Here is a 21,822-nt window from a genome sequence, read left to right on the forward strand (position 1 = left end):
GCTCCGTTCCCACAGAGAGCCCGCACCAGGATGGGTGCTCTCCCGACGCAAAGGATAGCATGGCTGTTTGTTTTCATCTTTACTGGGATAACAGGAATTTGCGGTAAGTTGTGATATTATGTTCTGCTGTTGTTGTTTTCATGTTTTTTTCCGCGTGTGGCCACGGAAATATTGCAGAAGACACATGAGAGAAGTTATCATCTCTATAACTCTTAAAAATGATTCTCTCAACTTTCTCCTTTCTGTCCTGGGAACAGTCTATTTTAAAGTTTATCTGAAAATGAAATGAAAAGTTTTTCCTGCATTTATGCTATAATAATCTAGAAAGTTATGACAGGATAACAGAGGATGCATTATGTTTGCAGAATAAAAACTCAAATGGTTTTCAGTATAAAGAAATGCAGGTTTAATCTAATTTTCTTAAACTCTTAATGCTGAACTTCTTCTCTTTATTTTTTATGTTTTACTGAGAAATATACCAAAACGCTGTAAAGTACATTTTTTAAACACATCTCCAACCATGCCTCTCCTGTCCTGTCTCCTTTTATTGTCTTATTCTGTCTTTTTCTTCACTAATATTTTAAGTTTTGTACTTCAGATGTTCACATTTTTACTCCTGCATTTATGTGTTTTTATTGTGTGTGGTCATGTATGTGTGGTTGTTTTCATGTATTTGTACGGTTTTGTATGGTTTTTGGTTTTAATTGGCAGTTTGTCAGTTGTTTTTTCACTGCTGGTGAGAAACCAGTTGCCCCTCAGGGAAAAGTTAAAGGTCTTGAACTTTAATACATTCTGACGTCACACCCAGAGTCAACTTTCTTATACGATTCATATTGGTTTATTTCAAATAGACAAGGATTACAACAGATAAACCCCCACATAAAGTCAACATTATCATTAAATAATCGCTGTACATTTTGAAAAGAAATCAAATACTGGGCTTTTGGTTACAGGTTCAAACGTCTGCACCTCCAGAGGGGCCAGCACATGCAAGCAGTGTCTGGCTGTGCACCCCAGCTGTGCGTGGTGCCTCCAGGAGGTGGGTTGCTTTTCCACTTCACTTCATCCACGCAATGAGCTTTGTGCCAGCCGGGCTGGTGCAGGGTGGTACAGAATGATCTCCCTCATCAGCCATTTAATCTGGTTAAGAAGAATGCATGCAGATGTTTTTATTTTATTTTTACTGGAAACATCAAATAGATCCAGGTGAAAAAGAAAGGGACATTTTCCTAGCACCTCTTTAAAGTCAGATACACCATGTTTGGTAAATCGGTTTGGGCTTGTATTTGATTCTTGGCACTTTAAACATGGTGACTGAACTGGATATAGTCATATTTTCTGGCTCAAGCTAATGAATGCAATGATTTAAACTGTAAAACTGGGAGTCAACATCCTCAACCTTTCACTGACGTGCAAAATTTTCTCAGGATGACTTCACATTGACTAATGCTGGGACCTTTTATATTCAGAAGCACTGGTTGAATGGTGCTCAGATAGTATGGACATTTTAATTTAAGGTGGAATTTTCCTTTAAGTGACTAAAGTTTGTTGTAGAGATTTTTGAGTGCTTCTTCACTCCAGGAGATGTTTTTAATAACATATTGTTGGGCCTTTCTGGACTTCCCCATTACAGTTATGAATCCAATATGTCCTTTTCTCTCAACACAGCTTTATTACAGATGGCAATTCCTTGAATAAACAACTACATTTTCAACACATGTAATTACTTCCAAACCGGTGAGGAGGTTTGCTAGAAACTGCTGTTCTGTATGAAATGTAAATGTCTCTTCTTGTCAGGACTTCGGCCAGGGGGTTGCCAGTTCTTCCCGCTGTGATCTGAAGAGTAACCTGGTGGCAGCGGGCTGTGCTGCTCTCGAGTCTCCAAGCAGCAAACTGCTGATTATCGAAGACCGGCCCCTCAGCAACAAGGCAGCGGGGGCCACGCAAGATGTCACCCAGATAAAACCCCAGAAACTACAAATCACCCTCAGGCCAGGTTGGGTTGTACATCTGAGTCCATCTGTAGTTTCTGACATACTGAAGCAGACTGATTGTGTTTTGATTTAGTGGGAATTTACATAAAAAAGTGACAATAGAAGCTACCAATAGCATCAAGCAAATCTATTTAAAAAATTGTCTTTTTCCGGCATTTTCCAGCAGTAGTGGAGTGAGTATTCAGGTCCTTTACTTAAGTGAAAGTACTAATACCACACTGCAAATGACCCTGCTTACTCTGTTATCCTAAAAGTAAGAAAACAAAAAACATTAATGCAGAAAAATCTTTAAAATGATTTGGAAAAAGATTGCAAACTTACTTGATTTATAACAAAACATATTTCACAAGCTCTTTATCTTGTTTTCAAAAATATTGACTTTTAAAAGTAACTTAAGTCATCAAATAAATGCAGTAAATTTAAAAAGTACAATATTTCCTTTTGAGATGTACTGGAGGAGAAGTAGAAAGTGGCATTAGAAAAGACTTAGCTTAAACTTAGAGTACATAAAGTACCTTAAATGTGTACTTAAGTACAGTACTTTCTTGCATTCCACCACTGCTTCCCAGATGATGCCAAGCGCTTCACAGTGAAGGTGCGTCAGGTAGAGGACTACCCTGTGGATCTCTACTACCTCATGGATCTGTCCTACTCCATGAACGATGACCTCTTCCGGCTGAGGACTCTGGGCAGAGGCCTGGCCGAGGCCATGAACCGCACCACCAGCAACCTGCGCATGGGCTTTGGGGCTTTTGTGGACAAGCCGCTGTCACCTTACATGTACATCTCCCCCAAAGAGGCTGTGAAGAACCCCTGCTACAGGTAAAAGAAATGTCAGATTTGATAGGAAATGGCCTCATTCAGCAACCTTAACCTGCATCCACTTAAAGTTCCTTTCAGCGGCTGCATTTTAACAATGTTTTACATTCCTAATAGGTACCTACTGGTGTTGATTTCAGTGGTTGTTTATGTCTGCATGTGGGAAGTAGCTTTATTATGCAGATGATGTCATTCTTGTGAGGACACCTTCAAAAACACAGTGTTGCACAGTGAAAATGTGAGCAGCGTCAGAGTCACAGCACTTGTTAAAGGCTTACAGTGGCTCCCCAGTGCTTGGTCAGCTGCTGTGAATCAGGCGCAGGTAATCTGCCCGGAGAGTAAGCACGTCCCAATGCAAACTGCCACAACCCCGCCCAAAAGCTGCTCTGAGGTTGATTTGGTGGTTTAAGGTCTCTTGGGGTCATTAACTAACCTGCTTTACACACAGTCTGCCGAGCTCCAGCCACCAGGAATGTTTGGATAAAGATAAGACAAGTGGAGAATTTCAGTACAGTAGTGTACAATACGGTGGGAAAGAGGGGTCAACTGGCAGTGCTGGAGCCATTTTAACTGTTAATCTCTGGGAAACTAACAGATGTGTAGAACAGTAAGTGGTGCTGATGAACAGGAGAATTACTCTAAAGTATGTAGGATGCAGCAACATTAGTCTACTGGTTGGTCCACAACTTTAGTCCAAATGTCTCAACAACTATTGCAATGAAATTTTGCACATATATCTATGATGGGCAGGGAATAAACCCTAATTACTTTGGTGGCCCCCGACCTTATCTCTAGCAGAGTAAAATGTTAGTTTGCATGCTAACAAGCCTTATTAAATTGGTAAATGTGAAGATTATAACTAACACTAGCATGTACGTAAGTGTTACCATTGTGCATGTTAACTTTTAGCCCAGCCTGACTGCCATCATGGCTGCATCTTAAAGGTACAGCATGAATTTATTAAAGTGTTACTGTGTGGTGGTCTGAGTTGGAATCCTCCAAAGTCATGCAATAACACAGTAGATCAGCCAATCCCGTGTTCTGTGAGGTTAAATTTCTGTTTGTGTCAAAGGAGTCTGGTGGCTTATACACTTAAACTGATATTGTCGTTTAGGTGGGGCTTTTTTAAAATGTTAGTCTGCTTCTCCAAACTGCACAAAAAAACTAAAATAGCTGCAAAACAAAACTGTAAAATTAATACAACTAAACTTGTTTGTGTGGCTTTACAAGGCATCTTTATATTTAAATACATCTGTAAGCATATGAATGCAATAACCAGGATATTTTCCATTTAACAGCTGGTTATTTCCCCTCTTAATTAAGTACATTATCAGAAGTTGGACAGCTTTTGATCATTTGTGAAGGTCGCACATTTTTTTTACAATGATGAACAAACAAGCTGACAGCAGCTCTGTTGAACCGTGATCAGCTGATCTCCGTTTGATCTGCAGCATTAACACCACCTGCCTGCCTCAGTTTGGCTACAAACATGTTCTGTCCCTGACGGAGGAGGTGGGCCGCTTCACAGAGGAAGTGAAGAAGCAGATGGTGTCCAGGAACCGAGATGCCCCGGAGGGAGGCTTTGATGCCATCATCCAGGCTGCTGTGTGCAAGGTGGAGAGACTCACTTTATCCAACAAATAACATGATTTTGTTTTTGTATCTTCGGTTACACTCGTACACTAATAAACATGTCAGGATTTACAAGAAAATAACTTAACAGTAAAAGAAGTGAAGTCAGAGAGAGCTTTTCTGCTTTATCCCTCTTTTAAAAGCTGAATTGAATAATCTCACATTCTTTCCTTTTGCTGTTGCGTAACTAGAAGCAGATCGGTTGGCGCCCCGGTGCATCCCACCTTCTGATCTTCACCTCGGACGCTAAGACTCACGTGGCTCTGGATGGTCGCCTGGCTGGAATCGTGCAGCCCAACGACGGGCAGTGCCACCTCAACTCTGACAATATGTACAGCATGTCTACCACCATGGTTAGTGTCTACTGTAAGTGTGTGTTTGGTGCGCAGACAGTAGACAGAAACAATATGAGAGAGAATCAGAAACGACGAAAGACTTTGTTTAAAGAAGTAAAGGAACATTTCAGTGTTTATGTGTGCATGTGCTAACCACATTGTCCGGTTTGGCGTCACAGGATTACCCATCTCTCGCTCTGATCACAGAGAAGATGTCGGAGAACAACATCAACCTCATCTTTGCTGTCACCAACCCTGTGGTTCCTCTGTACCAGGTCAGGAGCTCTGCAGCTCACACTGAGCACATCCAACATTTTACTCTCTTCTAGGCCCAGAAATGAAAATTAAGAAAATGTTTTTCAACTGAAGCTGAGAGGACGACACATCTCTGTCATCTTGAACATGCCATAGCTAAAGTCCTCCAAACCTCACTGGTTTTTAACTGAGATTCTTGGATTCTGCATTGGAAGAATGGAAACTCAAAATGAATCACTTTTATACACTGGAAACTAACTGCCGTTGCAACTAACTGTTAAAGGAGCTCTTCAAATGAATAAGAGGAAATAAGAGGAGACACATTTCAAACTGTCATCGTTCATAAGGGAAACAAAAGTTAAAGTATTCAAGAACATTGGATAGGCATAAGTTAAGAGTGTGACACACTTCTGTTTTTTTGTGTTTTCACATGATTATTTGTTGGCCATGACAGTTAAGATTTGATGCAACTCTCACAGCTATGTCATGCCAACAAAATGTGACAGAATAGGTCAGAGAAACTGACCTAAGTGTTTCTTTTTTTTTTTTTTTTTTTTACTTGTTCTGCCTTTTCTTATCATAAACTGCCATTTTTGAAGAAACATTATGTAAAATTGTTTTCTTTAATATGATTTACAACAAAAAGAGTAGAATTCACTTTTTAAATTACATCAAATCATATTTATTTACATGCATAACATCAGCAAAAAGTTAAACAACAATAAATGCCAGGAGAAATGCAAGGCAATATTATAAAATGTGCACAAAACTAAAGCAGAAGCAAAAAAAAAGATAAGATCATTAAATCATAATAATAATAATAATAATAATAACAATAATTTAAAAAATAGTAAAATATTGAAACTATTAACAGCAAGCAAAGGCCATTAAAATGTGTCATTTGATTCAGTGTAGCGTCACAATGATAAGGTAGGTAAAATAGGTAATGTTGCTTTAACTGGGTAACAAACCAAAAATTGTGGACATTCACTTTTTTCATTTTTTCCCAAAAAATGCTTAATTTATAATCTTTATTCATGTATATATAAATAGCTGGATAATGTATATGTATGCATCTAGGACTAATTCCATAATATATAAGTAATGATTTCAACTAATAAGAATAAAAAAATATCATCATTATTACTCATTATAGTAATTAATTAACTTTTTTTTAATTTATTGTTTATGTGACATGAACAGGTTTTATATATAAATAGGCATTATATAACATTTTAACAATGTTTTTACAATATTTGGCAGATACTGAGGTGTACTTTATGTATATTTATAACTAATGATACATTAATGATTATTAATAGTCTCACTGACTGTGTAAGATGCCAACAGTCTTCCAGTCTGTTTGTCTTTCTGTCTTGTAGAACTACAGTGAGCTGATTCCTGGCACCACAGTAGGAACACTGTCCAACGACTCTGGCAATGTTATTCAGCTCATACTGAGAGCCTACGCTGTAAGTGCTACACACACACACACACACACGCACACACACTTTAGACCAGACAGTGTTTAAGGGGATGACATGTGTTTGCTGACACACACCCACAGTATCTGAGTCATACACACGTCGAGCCAAAGTCTTAGTAGAAATTCCACACTGGCTCAAGTGTGAAACTGACCAAATGTGGGACATTTCTGGCTGTGTTTCTATTGTTTTTGTTTTATTTGGGTTCATTGTGCAGAGAACAGGTGAATTAGCTAAAAAAATTGTATACAGAGGTGTATTAAAGATTGTGTGCTATTGTGTGCAGACCGAAATTAATGTCAAGGCTTTGATGTAATTCTAACAAGAAATTGTCTTGTTTCAAGTGTCATGCACACAGATTTGGAGAAGGAAATCACTGAATTTTCCTTTTCCATAACAGCCAGCAATACCAACCATTATGAAATCAGATCTGATACAATATAGGATTTGGCTCTGCACAACTAAATTTTTAAGCCTAACATGCAATTTTGGCCTCATAACACAGGTCCCATAACACATAACATAACATAACATAACATAACATAACATAACATAACATAACACATGCTCATTCCATGTGTATGTATTTCCCACTGTTTACCTTCATCACTGTTGCCAGAAAATCCGTTCCAAGGTGGAGCTGGAGCTTCAAGGCGTCCCAGAGGAGCTGTCCTTGTCCTTCAACGCCACCTGTCTGAATGGAGAAGTCATCCCCGGCCTCAAATCCTGCTCTGGGCTCAAGATAGGAGACACGGTCAGTCCATGCACCACTTGTTTTTGGGATTGTGTTGTCAGTAATGTCAGGTCATGGCATCACTTGGGGAATAAGATGTTAGCAGTATTGCTGCATGATATATTGTTTCAGCATTCACACGGCAACAGTCACATTGAGAATACAAGACAATTCTGTCATAAGAGCCTTCCCTCAAGTGGCCCTTGTCGCTTGTCAGGCCGCCATTGTAAATAAGAATTTGTTCTTAATGACCTGCCTGGTTAAATAAAGGTGAATGAAATGAAATGAAAAGAGCATAGTCTTTAAGATAATTTGTTTTTAAGGACACAATATGATAAATGGGTCACTGCATTTACACATAATGGTAATAGCATCATCAACTCTCATTCCAACTTTTTCACCTCCAGCCAACATGTCCTATTTCTTCTAGCAACACTCAAAAATAACATGTTAGTTAGTTCCATGTGCTATTTTTCACCATCATTTTGTTCTCTTTCCATTTCCCTTCTGTCTGCTATCTATGTGTCTTTAAAGTAGGATTTCCCCCGTTTCCTCGTGGTGTCACAGAGCAGATGATGGAAACAAAGCGGAGCAAATGTTCTTCTGTTCGTTCCTTTTTTGCTTTGCATTTTTTCTTTATCACAGCTCCTTTTGGCTCTTTTCCTTGTTCTCTCCTCGCTCCAGGTGACATTTTTTGGCCTCCACACATTTCTTTCTCTCTGCCTCAGCCCCTGTTATTTTTGCCATATATGGCTCTGTCTCCAGATGTTGTAACTGCCCACTTTTGGACATATACCAGATTTGGATGCAGCACTGAATGAACAATTACTTTGACTAAATACATATGGAGGCATTCCCTTTGTCAGGTCTTTGTGCTGTTTCCACTGACAATGTTCACAATCTGAGCGGCTATTAAATGACCATTAACTGAACCATAAAAGTGCTCTTACATGTTGTGTAACCAACACCAGGGTGATAAAGGAGCATGATCAAGTGTGGATGCAAAATCTTTGTCAAGAAGAAGCATTTAAAAAAAGACTAAACACTCAAAATTTGACAAGTTCCAATCTCAATTCCCTCCCGTTCTCCAGGTCTCGTTCAGCGTTGAGGCCAGAGCTCGAGGATGCCCCAAACAGAAGAAGAAAACCTTCATCATTAAGCCAGTGGGCTTCAAGGACTCCCTCTCCATCACTGTCACCTTTGAGTGCGACTGCAAGTGCCAGGCCAAAGCCCAGCCCAACAGCCCTAAATGCAACCAAGGCAATGGCACCTTCGAGTGTGGCATCTGCCTGTGCCACCCAGGTCGCTTAGGGCCGCACTGCGAGTGTGCAGAGGGCGACTATAACCCCACAGAGCAGGACCGCTGCAGCGGCCCCACCGGCTCTGGAGGATCTCAGTCTGCCATCTGCAGCGGCCGGGGAGACTGTGTGTGCGGCCAGTGTGTGTGCCAAACCAGTGACTTCGGGAAAGTCTGGGGAAAGCTGTGTGAGTGTGATGACTTCAACTGCCTGCGCTACAAAGGAGAACTGTGCTCAGGTAAGATCTGACTAGCTTCTTTTGTTATTAATTTACCTGAGTATCTTAAGCTGAGAAAGGACAGAAGATATGACAGGAGAACTTTATTGCCTTCATCGTTCTGCAACACCGTGAAAATTAGCCTGTAAGGGGCAGCTAAAATACATATAACTTGGCTGAAACAATTGAAAGGTGAAGAAGGTTAAAATGGCCCACTGACGTTCATGAACATTGTGTGTGTCTGTGGTAGAAAGTGTGTACCTTTACCATCCGGGTTGGCAGTCACTCTTCACCACACTGACTTGCCTCCCACCTCATCTGGGAAGAATTACATACAAAAACAATTCTCCTTTCTGCTCAGGACACGGGCTCCATTCACAATAAACACACAGTGTGGTGTGTGCACCGTGCAGCTTTTGTATCATCGACAGGGTTCAAGAAAGCTTTTTCAACTTTTCAGTAGCTTTCTCTCCGGTCAGAGGGGGACTCTCTTGAAGTTTTTCTGTTGCGGTTGTGCTTTTCAAACTGTCTGAATGAGTTTGTATTTGGTAATTGTTAAGAGCTTAAACTCACAGCCTCATGATCCTCCTCCTCATGTTGTAAAAGAGACAGTATGTCATCAAACCATAACACATTATGCTACCCGGAGGATGTTTGTAATTTAGATCTTATGAGCAGCTTTTCAGTCTGGGATTAGCTGTTAAAACTAGGCGTTAGGCCATAGATAAACATGCTATCAGACTTTTTGTAATAGTAGTTTATGCCTGCATTACTGAAAGTTAGAGGTTACATGTTTACTGCAATAAATTAACCAATAATGTACATATATTTGAACATACAATCGTGATTTTGGTTCATCATCACTCAGGGGTAGTTCAACATTTTAGGGAAAATGTTGCTCTCTTTCTGGGAGTTAGATGATTAGACTTGGGGGAAACAGCTTTGTTTTTTTGTTTTTTTTGTTTTTTAACAAACAAGATGTGTTAATTGTTGTTAATTAATCCAAAATATGCCTGTAAGCTCTGCTATTAAATAGTAGCTTCTCCTTTTAAAAATCCATCCTGCAACACTTACATAAAAATGCAGTGTGGAGGTTCATCAGAAAACTACACAGTGGTTCCAGATCATGAGATGGATATAGAAATTATTTTTTAAACTTTGGTTAACATTGTGTGACAGAGCAGTTTTGCTGCTTTCATGTGGTGTCGGAATATTTGGAAAAACACTGGAAACTCAGGTCATGTGTACCATATGTCTGCAGTCTCCGATTGCCTTTCCTGTTATAAATATTATATTAAATTTATGCCAATAGGTCTCTCTGAAACATACACACTGGACTTTTAATAAACAGACATAAGAGTGCCTATTCTCAGGGTCTTCCCAATTCCTCTCAGTCACGTATAATAGGTAAATCACATGAGCTGGTATTGAGATTGCTCAGTGGATGTTTTCATTGAGATAATTGTTAATTGCTTAATGGCATAAAGTTTTTGCATTGACTGCCTCAAGCTTCGTCACATCATCAGAACTCATATATCACTTACACCCCCCCCCCCCCCCCCCCCTTCTGCTGCTCTCACACAGATATGTTTTTGCTGTATTCCCCAAAGCCCATAGATTAACATGAAAATACCTTTGTGCTTACTCATCGGCTAGTGTGGCGTAATAAGGCTAAAAATAAACCCTTGTTTGGTCAGAAAAGGGCCAAGCGAGAGAGAACTGGAAATGTTGTGTGTGTAAAACATGGTCCGCTGTTGTCTTGAAATACCTTTTCCAGCGCAGAGACCATAGTCGATGTTATTCCCCCCACAGAATTGTCTAATTAAAAGCCAGCGGTCCTGTGGTCAAGTAGTAATGACAGTTTGTTCATGGATCATCCTTTATCCAGTAAGACTGCTCCAAGCAGATTCCTGTCTCATTGTTTATCTGAGCATTGTTTTGCAGCTATAGGCCGCAATGTTTTCTGCATTGTCACTCTCTGGCATGCACACATCACACGTAGATACATGGAAAAACAACAAACCAGTGTGGCCACATTCACTCACTCACACACTCAATCATGCAGCCAAAAATAAAAGGCTTCCAGACACCACAGACACAATGAAATGGGTAGCAGAAATATGACTTACCACTTCTGCTTTCCAGTGTTTGGGATCAAAATTCAAGTTCTCAGATTACTATGGAGCCATGAAATGTCTAAGCAAGACATACAATTCATTTTTCAAATTGAAAAATTTCTAGCATTGGATGAAAACCTAGTACCGTTTAATGCTACCTTGAGTTTAGCAAGGCCAGCATGGTTGTTGAATATTCTTCAAGATTAGAGCCTAAATGATTTATCTGTAACCAGATATCAGCCTATCACAGACATATGTATCTATCAGTATCAGTCTATGTGTTGTTCAATATGCATGAGAACTTTTTTCCCCCCAAAACATTTAGGTGAATAATACAGAAAATGCTTGGGGTACTGGTGTATATTTATCCATTTATTTTATTTTTATTTATCTGTATTATCTCAGGGTTTTTTTCAAAATAAAATTGGTTGACAAGTATAATGTATAATAATTTAAAATATTCCTTAACAAAGTTAATTGTTCAAGAAAGCAGCCTTCTGATTATCTTTGCAAAGTTGTTTCGGTGCAAAATTGGTGCATATGCCACATAGAAGAGATGTATTGTCATTTTAGCTCAAAAAATCATTTGATTGGCTGCCATATCACATTAATTTTTCGCCTCTAAACTTGTTATCGGTCTTAAAAAACTGTCTCTCTACTCAAATAAAGTTGAAAAACGTCACTGCAACGGGAAAATACAGAAAAGTATGACACATGTTTGCGGTAAATGTACTCATAAGCCCTTAACAAGCCCCGGCCAGTCATTATACACTCATGCTGACCACCAAACATTGTTCAAACCCACAGAACTTTATTTTAAATTCGAGTGGAGTTCCCAAAATTACCAAAGATGCCATATGTGTTCGGCTGAATTTTGGGGGGAAATACAGTATGTATAAAGTTTGGCACAAGATTTACATTTTAAGGAATGATGAAGCCATAAAAACAAACGCACACTTAGGTTGTTTTAACAAATGATACACAACAACTCAAATTACTATCATGCCAAGTGCTAAGCACTCCCGCTTTTGTTCTCCCTCTTTCCCAATTCCAACCACAGCCTCGTTGTCACACAGAATTCCACTTGGTCACATTGTCCTCCTCTCCTTTGTTGTTTATCTATTTTACTCCACATAGATGCCTTCTGTGGCTGGAAATAGAAGTTATACCAGTAAACAATATAGTAACTTTTAGGGTTGTCAAAAGTATCAATATTCAATATCGACACTAAAGCGCTGTATCAGGATACAATACTCATTTTCAAAAGTATCGAGTATCTGAAGCTTGTTATCATAGTTGCAGTTTCTTTTTTCACAACTGTTTTTTATTATAAATAAACCCGTGGGTCTGTTAATTTTTAGATGTTGCATTTTTCTTGTTAATAAAAATATTTCTGTTAAATTTTGGGGTCTTTGTTTTTATCCTCGTGGTACCGAAAATGGTATCGAGTATCGAATATTTTCCTGAGTATCGGTATTGAGTTGAAAATTTTAGTATCGTGACAACCCTAGTAACTTTTCTATTCTATCCTCTCTCCCAGGTCATGGCGTCTGTAACTGTGGCTTCTGCCAGTGTGCACCCGACTGGCAGGGAGAGAACTGTAACTGCTCCAGACGTACTGACACCTGTATGTCCAACCTGGGTTTACTGTGCAGCGGGAGGGGCCAGTGTGTGTGCGGGGCCTGTGAGTGCACCCAGCCCGGTGCCTACGGAGCCACGTGTGACAAGTGCCCCACATGCCCCGACGCCTGCACCATGAAGAAGTGAGTCCACACCAAGGTTATTATAGTTAACGAAAACTAGAATTAAAAAAAACATTTTCGTTAACTGAAGACTTTTTTAAAAAACGATAACTAACTGAAACTGTATTGTGTGGTTACAAAACGAACTAAAACGAACTAAAATTATAGTGAAAATGTCCTTAGTTTTCGTTTTTGTCAACTTTTTTCATTCATAATTCAGTGTTTCTATTTGAACATGCAACACATGGTAAATATGTTTACTGAGACTGGGATGTCTACACTCGAACCAAAATTCAAAACACTCGGAACTGTAAGAGTTAATAACCTTATTGGGGCTGAGATGGATAAACTAAAGGAAATAAAGGCAAAATTCATTATGACCTCTTTGAATCTGGCACCCAAAACATAGCCCATTACAAAAAAAACTAAAACTAACACTATAACTAATAAAAACTAAACTAAAAACTAAACTAAAACTAGAAAATTCACTCTAAAAACTAACTAAAACTAACTGAATTTGAAGACAAAAATTTACAACGAAATTAAAACTAAAACTAATGAAAAATCCAAAACTATTATAACCTTGGTCCACACGCCAAGTTCTCATATTTGGTGTCCAGAGAACTATTTCAAATGAGCTGATGGCTGAATGTATGTTTTTCTTCTTAAAGGGAATGTGTGGAGTGTAAGCACTTCAAGAGGGGCAAACTGTTTGATGACAACACCTGCTCTCGAATCTGCAAAGATGAGATTGTGCTTGTGGATGAAATAGGTGAGAAAATCAACCAATGAGCAGCCAATATTTATGGTGTAGCCAGCGGATGTTTGGATATTAAATAACAGATATCTGGGCAAAGACTTCCTCTTTCATGCACATGGTCAGTTGTTGTTTTTGTGGAGCGGTTAGGGTCTTGGCAACATATCAGCAAACCGATATCATGCAGATACTTTCATTTTTGTCATCAGACAATAATCAATGGTAATAATTAGTTTACTTGACAGATGAACTATTTTCTCTTGATTTTCCATTCAGTGCTCCATGATACAAATGCTGTGAACTGCTCTTACAAAGATGAGGATGATTGCGTGGAGCGATTTCAGTACTATGAAGACTCCAGTGGCAAGTCCATCTTGTTCGTCGTCAAAGAGCCAGGTAAGAGAAAAACCTCCTTCCAAGGTAATTATAGTTAACTAAAACTAACAAAATAATGAAAACTAGATTTTATGAAAACATTTTCATTAACTGAAATAAAAAAACTGTATTGCATGGTTACAAAACTAACTAAAACTAACTAAAATCAAAGCGAAAATGTCCTTCGTTTTCATCTTTTTCAACTTTTTCCATACAGGAAGCATTAGTAAATATGTTTATTGAGACTGGGATGTTACACGACTGTGTGAGTCAATCAGCTTCAAAAAGTTCAGCACTTCACTCGAACCAAAATTCAAAACACCCGGAGCTGCAAGAGTTAATAACTTTATTGGGGCCCAGATGGATAAGGAAAAAAAATAAAGGCAACATTTATTGTGATCTTTTTGAATCCCGCACCCAACAAATTACCAAAAACACAAAACTAACACTAAAACTAATAAAAACTAAACTAAAACTAAGCATTTAAGAAAAAAAACAACTAATAAAATCTAGCAAACTCACTCTAAAAACTGAATTTGAAAACAAAAATTCCCAACTAAATTAAAACCAAAACTAATGAAAAATCCAGAACTATTATAACCTTGCCTCCTACATGCATATGGGATCTCACAAACAAATACTTAAAGAAGTGGTAATCAATATCTTAGAAAAAAATCAACTTGGTCAGAAGTCCTTGGCATCAATTTTTAACACACAGTGTTCCCCTTAAGTGTCAGTTTTGAATGTGCAGGGTAGTCCAACATACGTCAACACATGGTTTACATTGTGAATTCACATAAAACGATTAAAGGCGGTAAAACTATTTGGTTAAGGTTGGGAAAAGATCATGTTTTGGGTCAATGGAAGACTTTAAGAGTGGTTTCCTGAGTGAAAATCCTGTGTTTATTGGATTTGTCTATCCATCCTGACCTTCCTCTGTGGATTTGTGCTCTTTATACTACGTCACCTCAATTTTTCAGGCAGCCCTGCATGTCCATAAATGTAGTTGAAGCGGTACCCTGTGCATTCAAAATGAAAAACAAGGGCTCTTGATGTCAGTATGTGAGAACGGGTTGAGGATTATATGTGGAACAGATGAGGAAAGCCACAACGACAGATAGACATCAAATTAAAGTTCTGAACAGATAACAAGTACAAATCTACAACTAAAAAAGCATCACTGTTCAGCTAAACAAGCAAAATTGCTCGCCCTGTGAAACCAGTGGGTTTTTGCTTCAACCAAGAACAAGTTGTCACTTCCCCGCTGTATGCCCTTCATCTGCTTGTTAAGTGGCCAAATAGAAAGAGTGTGGGGCGGTAAAACAGCCTTTAATGACCACCAGTGCCCGCAAAGAAAGTCTGCCCCTGGGTCTGTCTTTAATGAATGTGTGTGTTTAATTTAGACACAACTGGGTAGCAGAGAGGTAAACCAAAATTTGCCTTGAACACAGTGCACCCCGCAGTGTCAAAGAGGGTTGTAAAGTGCTGCCCAGCTCCTCCTGGAACCCGCTGACTCTACATATTCTCCACAGTAAAGCGTGAGTGGGAGAGATAGCGGAGACTAGGTAAGCAAAAGAAAGAAATAGAAAGCATCTTAAAAAATCATGAAGCTGTTAGAAAGGAGAAAGAGAAGAGAGGAGGGGAAGATGGGATACAGACACGTTTAAAGTTGGTTCACATGTTTTTCATTTAGAAGTTACTTAATAACATTCCAGAAATAATCTTGTGGCCCCAACCTGACATGATTTGTATATAAGCCATAATGGTGGCGACTAATAGAGATCAAAAGGGTACAATGAAAAGCAGGAAACAGTGGAGAGTCGGAATGAGGAGAGAGGAAAAGAAGTAAAGCTTTGAAGTCAGCTGTAAAAGTTCACCCTGGTTGGCCCACAACGTTACCCAAAACTGCTATGCACATATGTATGTGCTATAGGGATCACACACACAGACAAATGGCTAGATATACAGACATACACCCAGAGGAGCAAACAAACAAATACACACACTTATGGACCAGATGGCTCGTATCACTAGAAGCTAGAAATGTAAAGGTAAGACATTTTTGCCAACAACAAGGAAACTGAATTGTTACCAGATAGCTCATGCGTCCTGTGACCTTGACCACAAACAGAAAAAGTTCTCTATAAAATCATTATTCTTGACTTAATGTGCATCAACGAAAGCATCTCCGATAATTATTTTTAGATTGACAATGAATCAGAATCCTCATTAGCATTCATAGGAACCCACAAAATATTTTTTTCCTACATTTCTGTGATATTTTTTCACACAAAAATCCATGCTTAGTGTTAAACGTGTCTTAAAAGTTTATAATATGTCAGTGTTGTGTGTCCAGATTGATAACACTGCCCCCAAGTAGCCAAAAGATCAGTTATTGCAGTTGTTGGCAGTTTAGAAATGTATTAGGTTTTATTTCAACCTAAGTATTTCTAAATTCTGGTTGGTATACAAAAATGTGCTTATTCCCACACACTTTAAATCAGCAAGAAAAGCACAGACAAGTATCTGAAATAATCCAAATAGTTCAAATTAAGATGCTGGCTGAGAAAGTACGTTTTCAGAGCCTTCAAGGACCATTCTTAAGCCTGACCTTCATTCTACTAGCCTCACATAGTTTTTTACTACTAAGATTCCACTTTAGAAAACATCCGTTGGGAACCAATTCAGCCTGGAAACCACTCAGTGAAGAAAGAAAGAGTGTCCTCTCAAACCGCTATTTAAATAGATGTTGTAGACATAAGAAGAAGAATGATTCAGCAGTGCCTGGCCATCAAGTTTATTCCGAAACATGTTTGAAGGTTAATTTAGGAGGTTTTCCAGAACAGCTAATGATGGGAAAAATGACCAAGCAAGGGCGCAACAAGCAATGTCTGGTGTAGCAACCCTTCATGTTAAAGAGAAAGTACTGTCAGTCATCTATTGTACAGCCTTCATGAAACTCTGCAAATCAAATTCTTACTGAGTTTTGCCAAACCACAATGACGGAAGGGAGATTTGTGGCCTGGCTGTGTGAGGTTACTATTTTCCGCTTCAGCCCATCTTCCTCTCTGCTCTTTGGTATTAAAAGTCCCATTGGCTTGTGCTCACCACTTATGTAGCCCCCGTTCTCTTGCACCACTTCACAGATCTGATAACCTTAAAGGGATAGATCGGATTTTTATTGAACTGGGGCTTTATGAGGTACCTTTCCATAGTCGGTGTATTGCCTGCAGTAGATGGTGGTCAGCACACCCCTACTTCAGAGAAGCGGCCATGGAAGCAAAGCAATGAATTGCTATGGACAAGGGCAACAAGAAACCTATTTTGGCCACCTAAGAAGTGTACACTACATTTAGAATATTTTCACTGCTGTACCTTGCCTCTATTGGTAAGTTAGTAAGTAAAAAAATAACCCAAGCACCTTCATTGAAGCAGCAGTAGACTTGCAACTCTCTGGTTCTTTGAGGTAAAATTACTGTTTTTTTAAATGAGTCTGGTGGCTTTGAAGCGAGCATATATGGATATAACGTCTTTAGTTCCTCATCAGACAGTGCTGTCTGACAGCAGCATAAAGTGTTGAAAAAACTCTAAATATAGAGTACGCTTAAAGTGATTTTTTAGGTGGCTAAAATATATGCTGCTGCTGCCACTATTAATAGGAATATCTTATTCCGCCCAGCAAAAGTCAAATCCATGTGTAGACGGGGAGGAAACGGCATTATGAAATCAGACTTCCTCTGGCTTATCTTCTCCTGAGCGTCCAGTACACTCATTCCTTTATCACTTCCTCCTTCCATCCAGACTGCCCCAAGGGTCCAGACATTTTAGTGGTGCTTCTGTCAGTGGCAGGAGCCATCTTGTTCCTTGGCTTGGCAGCTCTGCTTATCTGGAAACTGCTGGTCACCATCCATGACAGACGCGAGTTCGCCAAATTTGAGGAAGAACGGGCTCGTGCCAAGTGGGACACGGTCAGTGAACTTGACACGAGGCGGTATGTGTGTGTAAATGTCTGATGAGCTATTTGCTCAGCACTAAGGTAGATACAGGTACAGTCCATGTTTATTAGATAGATTTAAATAAAAACAGAGATTTCATAAGAGGCGTTGGTGCCTCTATATCCCACATTCTTAGACTAATTTTTAAAACATGCGTGGCACACGCACACACGCAATTATGTCTGCACCTTCACACACGCACGCAAACACACACACGCACACACACACACACACATCACAGGCCACACATGCAGTCTCTCTTGCTTGTTTTCTGAAGATGTTTTTTATTATTTTTGTTGCCTGCTGTTACTCCCAGCAGAACAAAAGGCAGCCAACGGAAGGGTTGGGTTTAAATTAGCTAATGCTAATTAGCCTTTACTGGTAAAACACACCCAAATCCCATAGGCCTGAAACCACAAAGAATCACAGTAGCTTTAAGATGCTCACTAGGTAAGGGAAGAGAAAACATAAGCCAAACTTTCATGTTGGCAGTGCCATTCAAAAGAATAAATCTGAAAAAGAGGAAGAAAATAAATGTAGAAATATAAAGAAGAGTAGAATAAAAAAAACAAAAAACTGTGGACATATAAAGAGAAGTAAATTAAATAACAAATAAACAAATAAAATGAGAAATAAATACAAAAATACATGCAGAAATAACATGGATAATTATTATGAGCATTTTAATTTATTTACATATTTAATTGTTTATATATATACACACACATATATATATATATTTCCATATGTTTTCTGTAATATTTTTTTATTTTTGGATAGAAATGATTATTTATGTAGATTTTGTCTTTTTTACATTAAGATAGACTACATGTTAATAAATATACACAAATACATTTTAATATATTAGGAAGTAATCATATTATTTTAATTAATATTTATAGTAATAATAATATTAATATTTTGTTGTTTGTCTTTTTATTTTTCTACATTTATTTTTCTTTGTCTTTTCATGGCACTCCTATGACTCCATATTGGATAGGTGTCCTGTATACATAATGAAACAAGTTGCTATTTTAACTTTCCTATTACGCCATTCCCTCGGGACCTTGAAAGTGTTATTTAAGGATTTTCCTAGAAACTTGAACCACAAGACAGAAAGCCTCTCTAATTTATATCATGCCTTTGAAACTAACTTGTGTTTTTTATGTGTATTTGACTCACAGGGACACAATCCTCTCTACAAAGGAGCCACATCTACCTTCACAAACATCACATACAGAGGAAAAGACTGATGCTACTGAACTTAACAAGGACGAAGAACAGTGGACTTTTACTGTCCTTTTTGGGAAGACACCAAATCATGTGCAGGGCTCTACTGTCACAAGACAATAATGAATAATTATTTGTGTTTGTAAATATGTAGAAATGATTCTGAGGACACATTTTTATCAGGGATTTGTCATAAAAAACCCACCTATACTACACTGATAAATGAGATATTGTTTTGATTTTATGTTGTTGACAAAGAACTCTTGTGTTGTGCAGGTTTACCCAAATCACAAAAACATAATAACATTCTTACCCCTACTACTAGTATCCAGCTATGTGTATGGTTTTTATTCTATTTGCATATTTATTGAGAAATATGTGGAGCACCCAAAGTCTGGAAAGATTTTTTTATGTAATGTCTTTTTTCACTCGCCAATATTCTTGATAACCCACAGACATTGCCGTGGTTTTCTTTTCTTCTTCTTTTTTTTTTTATTTTTTTTTTTACATTAAGTGGAAAATAGAATCAAAAGAAAACTATTGGCAAGAAGATCTGTAAATAACTCTGGTCCAGAGGAAGATAAAACCAAAACTATCCACATGACTGGAGACTACTGAGGCTAAGTGGAAAAATGTATTTTTTAAATGATGATGATGAATGAGTGGAAGAACAAAAAGACAGATAATGTTATGCATAGAACAGACTTCATTTCTTGATCACAGAGTTGAGATTTCCTGTTTGTAGTACTATGACAAGATATTCTGTCTTTAAGTGCCATGCTGGAGATATGATGTTGTTTTGAGTAAAGTGTTAATTTACTGAAAGCTGATGCAGTTTCTTGTGTTGACTCTGGGGGATAAGGCTTCTCTCCAAAGTGTATGGTTTCTTTCCCTTAAATATATTGTATAATCATATTTTTTTCTAATGAGGAGAACTTAATTTTGCTGCCTGTTGGTGACTTCAACAATCAGCAAAGTCAAGAAGCACATCACTAAACAATCGATTCATGGGTAGATTTTGGGGACTTTAATGACAACAAGAATTTTCAAATTAATTTACCAAAATGAATTACTCCAAATTACACATAGATCATAGAGACACAAATCAGTTATGAACACTTGTTTAAAATGATCACAGTTAAATATGTGACTAATTATTTTGCTGCTTCCCCACAACTCTCCTGTGTGCAGAACTTTTTGACTGCAATGCTCTGCTTCCACCTCCTGGACTTAAACTGCAAGTATAGCTCACTGGACATTGTGTGGACACAGTCCAATGCACAAGATGGAACTCACAGATGTTTTATACAGATGATGTCCTGCCCATCAAGTGTTTTATTTTGTATATATATTTAAGATCATAACTAATAACCTGGGTGAATATGGAGAAGTTTCTTATTTCTAAAGTTTCAGGTAATCAAAAGGACCTTTCTAGTTTCTTCTGTTTGTGGAGATGCCGAGGCCTGAAGTGGGTGCTGAATCTCTCTCTTTATCATAAGTTAAACAAAAAAGTTTTGAGATTTAAAAAAATTCCAGACTGCAAGATTTAAAAAAAAATTGCAAGTAACATAAATTTGTGATTAAAATATATTAATGCAAATAAAGTAACCTCATTTTGCAAAATCCAAAGTTTAAGCATTTTTTGTTGCAATTTCGATAATTTTACTCTAATTTTTTTTTCATTGCAGTGAGGAAAGTTTTGCTCTCAAACCTATTCTCTTTTATTGTTTAATAAAGACATGAAAGCATCCTTAATGAAACCCCACAGTTATGTTTAGTTAAGAGTATCTAGTTTATATTTAATTGAAATATCTATTCAAAAACCAGAAATGTTTTGATGCACTGCATAACAGAATTGAATGGTTGTTTTGTTTTAAAGCTTACCTATCTTTGTCTACCTTTGTTTCTAAAAAAAAAAAGTCAGGATTGTTTAATCACTTAATGGTCTATTATGTGTAGCCTAATTTTGTTGCTACTCTGGTTTCTGTTTTCTAAATAAGGGAATCTTGTAAGCTTTTTTGGGCTGGACATATTATTTATAAATGACACAATAATTAAAAAAAACAACAAATCAAAAATCTTATTCATTCAACCGACCCATTAAAAAGAACAGCTGGTCCCAGTGTGGCCCCTATGGTTTAAATGGCCTAGAACCATTACTGGTGGTGTAAATTCTGTTGAGAAATGCATTGAGGAAACCTTTAAAATTAAATTATCTGACTCCAACAGTAAATCCTCTCACCTATTTCTCTGCGCAGATCGTTTGATGGGGAATGATGAGCAGGAGATGTCCAACTTCTCAGTTTAACATAATTTTATTACAATATGTCAAGAAATTTGCAGTGAGAGTCTCTGGGTTCAAACTACACTTCCCTGATTTACATGATTAAGCGGATCAGTTCATGAAGTCTGGACCCCCCTTCTGTCCCTTGAACCCTTTTTTATATCCTAACAGAGGTTTTACTCAGAATGTAGGTAGAACTCTCCAGAAGGTGCGTCCCTCTCGAACCTTTGATTTGTCAGTTTGAATAAATATTGTGGACACGTCATGTCACCAAGCAGAGAAAACCGTTATCTTTCTGCTTCAGCACACCATGTCCGTGACCTGGAACAACTTTTGAGACACAACCTCCTGCCTTGTTATGACTTGCAGAGATGATAGTGGGGACACAGATTTTGCAATGTTCACATAAGATATAAAACGTAAAATATATATTTTTGTGATTATAGAATCTTACTCTAAATAGGACACAGAAAGTTTAGGCAGATAAAATAAATGTATCTAGAGTAATCATAGTTTTAAAACAATATTAGTACATGATGATTGTATCAAAGGCAT

At 38.0% G+C, this 21,822-nt stretch overlaps 1 protein-coding gene across 1 annotated transcript; it reads left to right on the forward strand.

The window, feature by feature from the left end:
• On the forward strand, window positions 1-19,450 carry itgb3b (integrin beta 3b). The gene is made up of 15 exons (XM_059324695.1): window positions 1-103; window positions 954-1,039; window positions 1,798-1,996; window positions 2,564-2,816; window positions 4,265-4,427; window positions 4,637-4,798; window positions 4,960-5,055; window positions 6,418-6,507; window positions 7,139-7,273; window positions 8,344-8,788; window positions 12,425-12,647; window positions 13,298-13,398; window positions 13,660-13,779; window positions 17,560-17,726; window positions 18,938-19,450. The coding sequence occupies exons 1-15, from the start codon at window positions 31-33 to the stop codon at window positions 19,004-19,006; spliced, it is 2,382 nt and encodes a 793-aa protein (XP_059180678.1). The 5' UTR covers window positions 1-30; the 3' UTR covers window positions 19,007-19,450.
• Window positions 19,451-21,822: the final 2,372 nt, after the last annotated feature.

This window comes from Centropristis striata, chromosome 21 (genome assembly GCF_030273125.1).
Source record: "Centropristis striata isolate RG_2023a ecotype Rhode Island chromosome 21, C.striata_1.0, whole genome shotgun sequence".
NCBI lineage: Eukaryota > Metazoa > Chordata > Actinopteri > Perciformes > Serranidae > Centropristis > Centropristis striata.

What these genes read in the sequence shown, in the direction of transcription:
- itgb3b (XM_059324695.1), top strand. Translation starts at nt 31, where the DNA reads ATGGGTGCTCTCCCGACGCAAAGGATAGCATGGCTGTTTGTTTTCATC. An exon ending in TCATACTGAGAGCCTACGCT is followed by an intron (nt 6,508 to 7,138) that starts GTAAGTGCTACA and finishes CACTGTTGCCAG; the next exon opens with AAAATCCGTTCCAAGGTGGA. An exon ending in TGTGCTTGTGGATGAAATAG is followed by an intron (nt 13,399 to 13,659) that starts GTGAGAAAATCA and finishes TTTTCCATTCAG; the next exon opens with TGCTCCATGATACAAATGCT.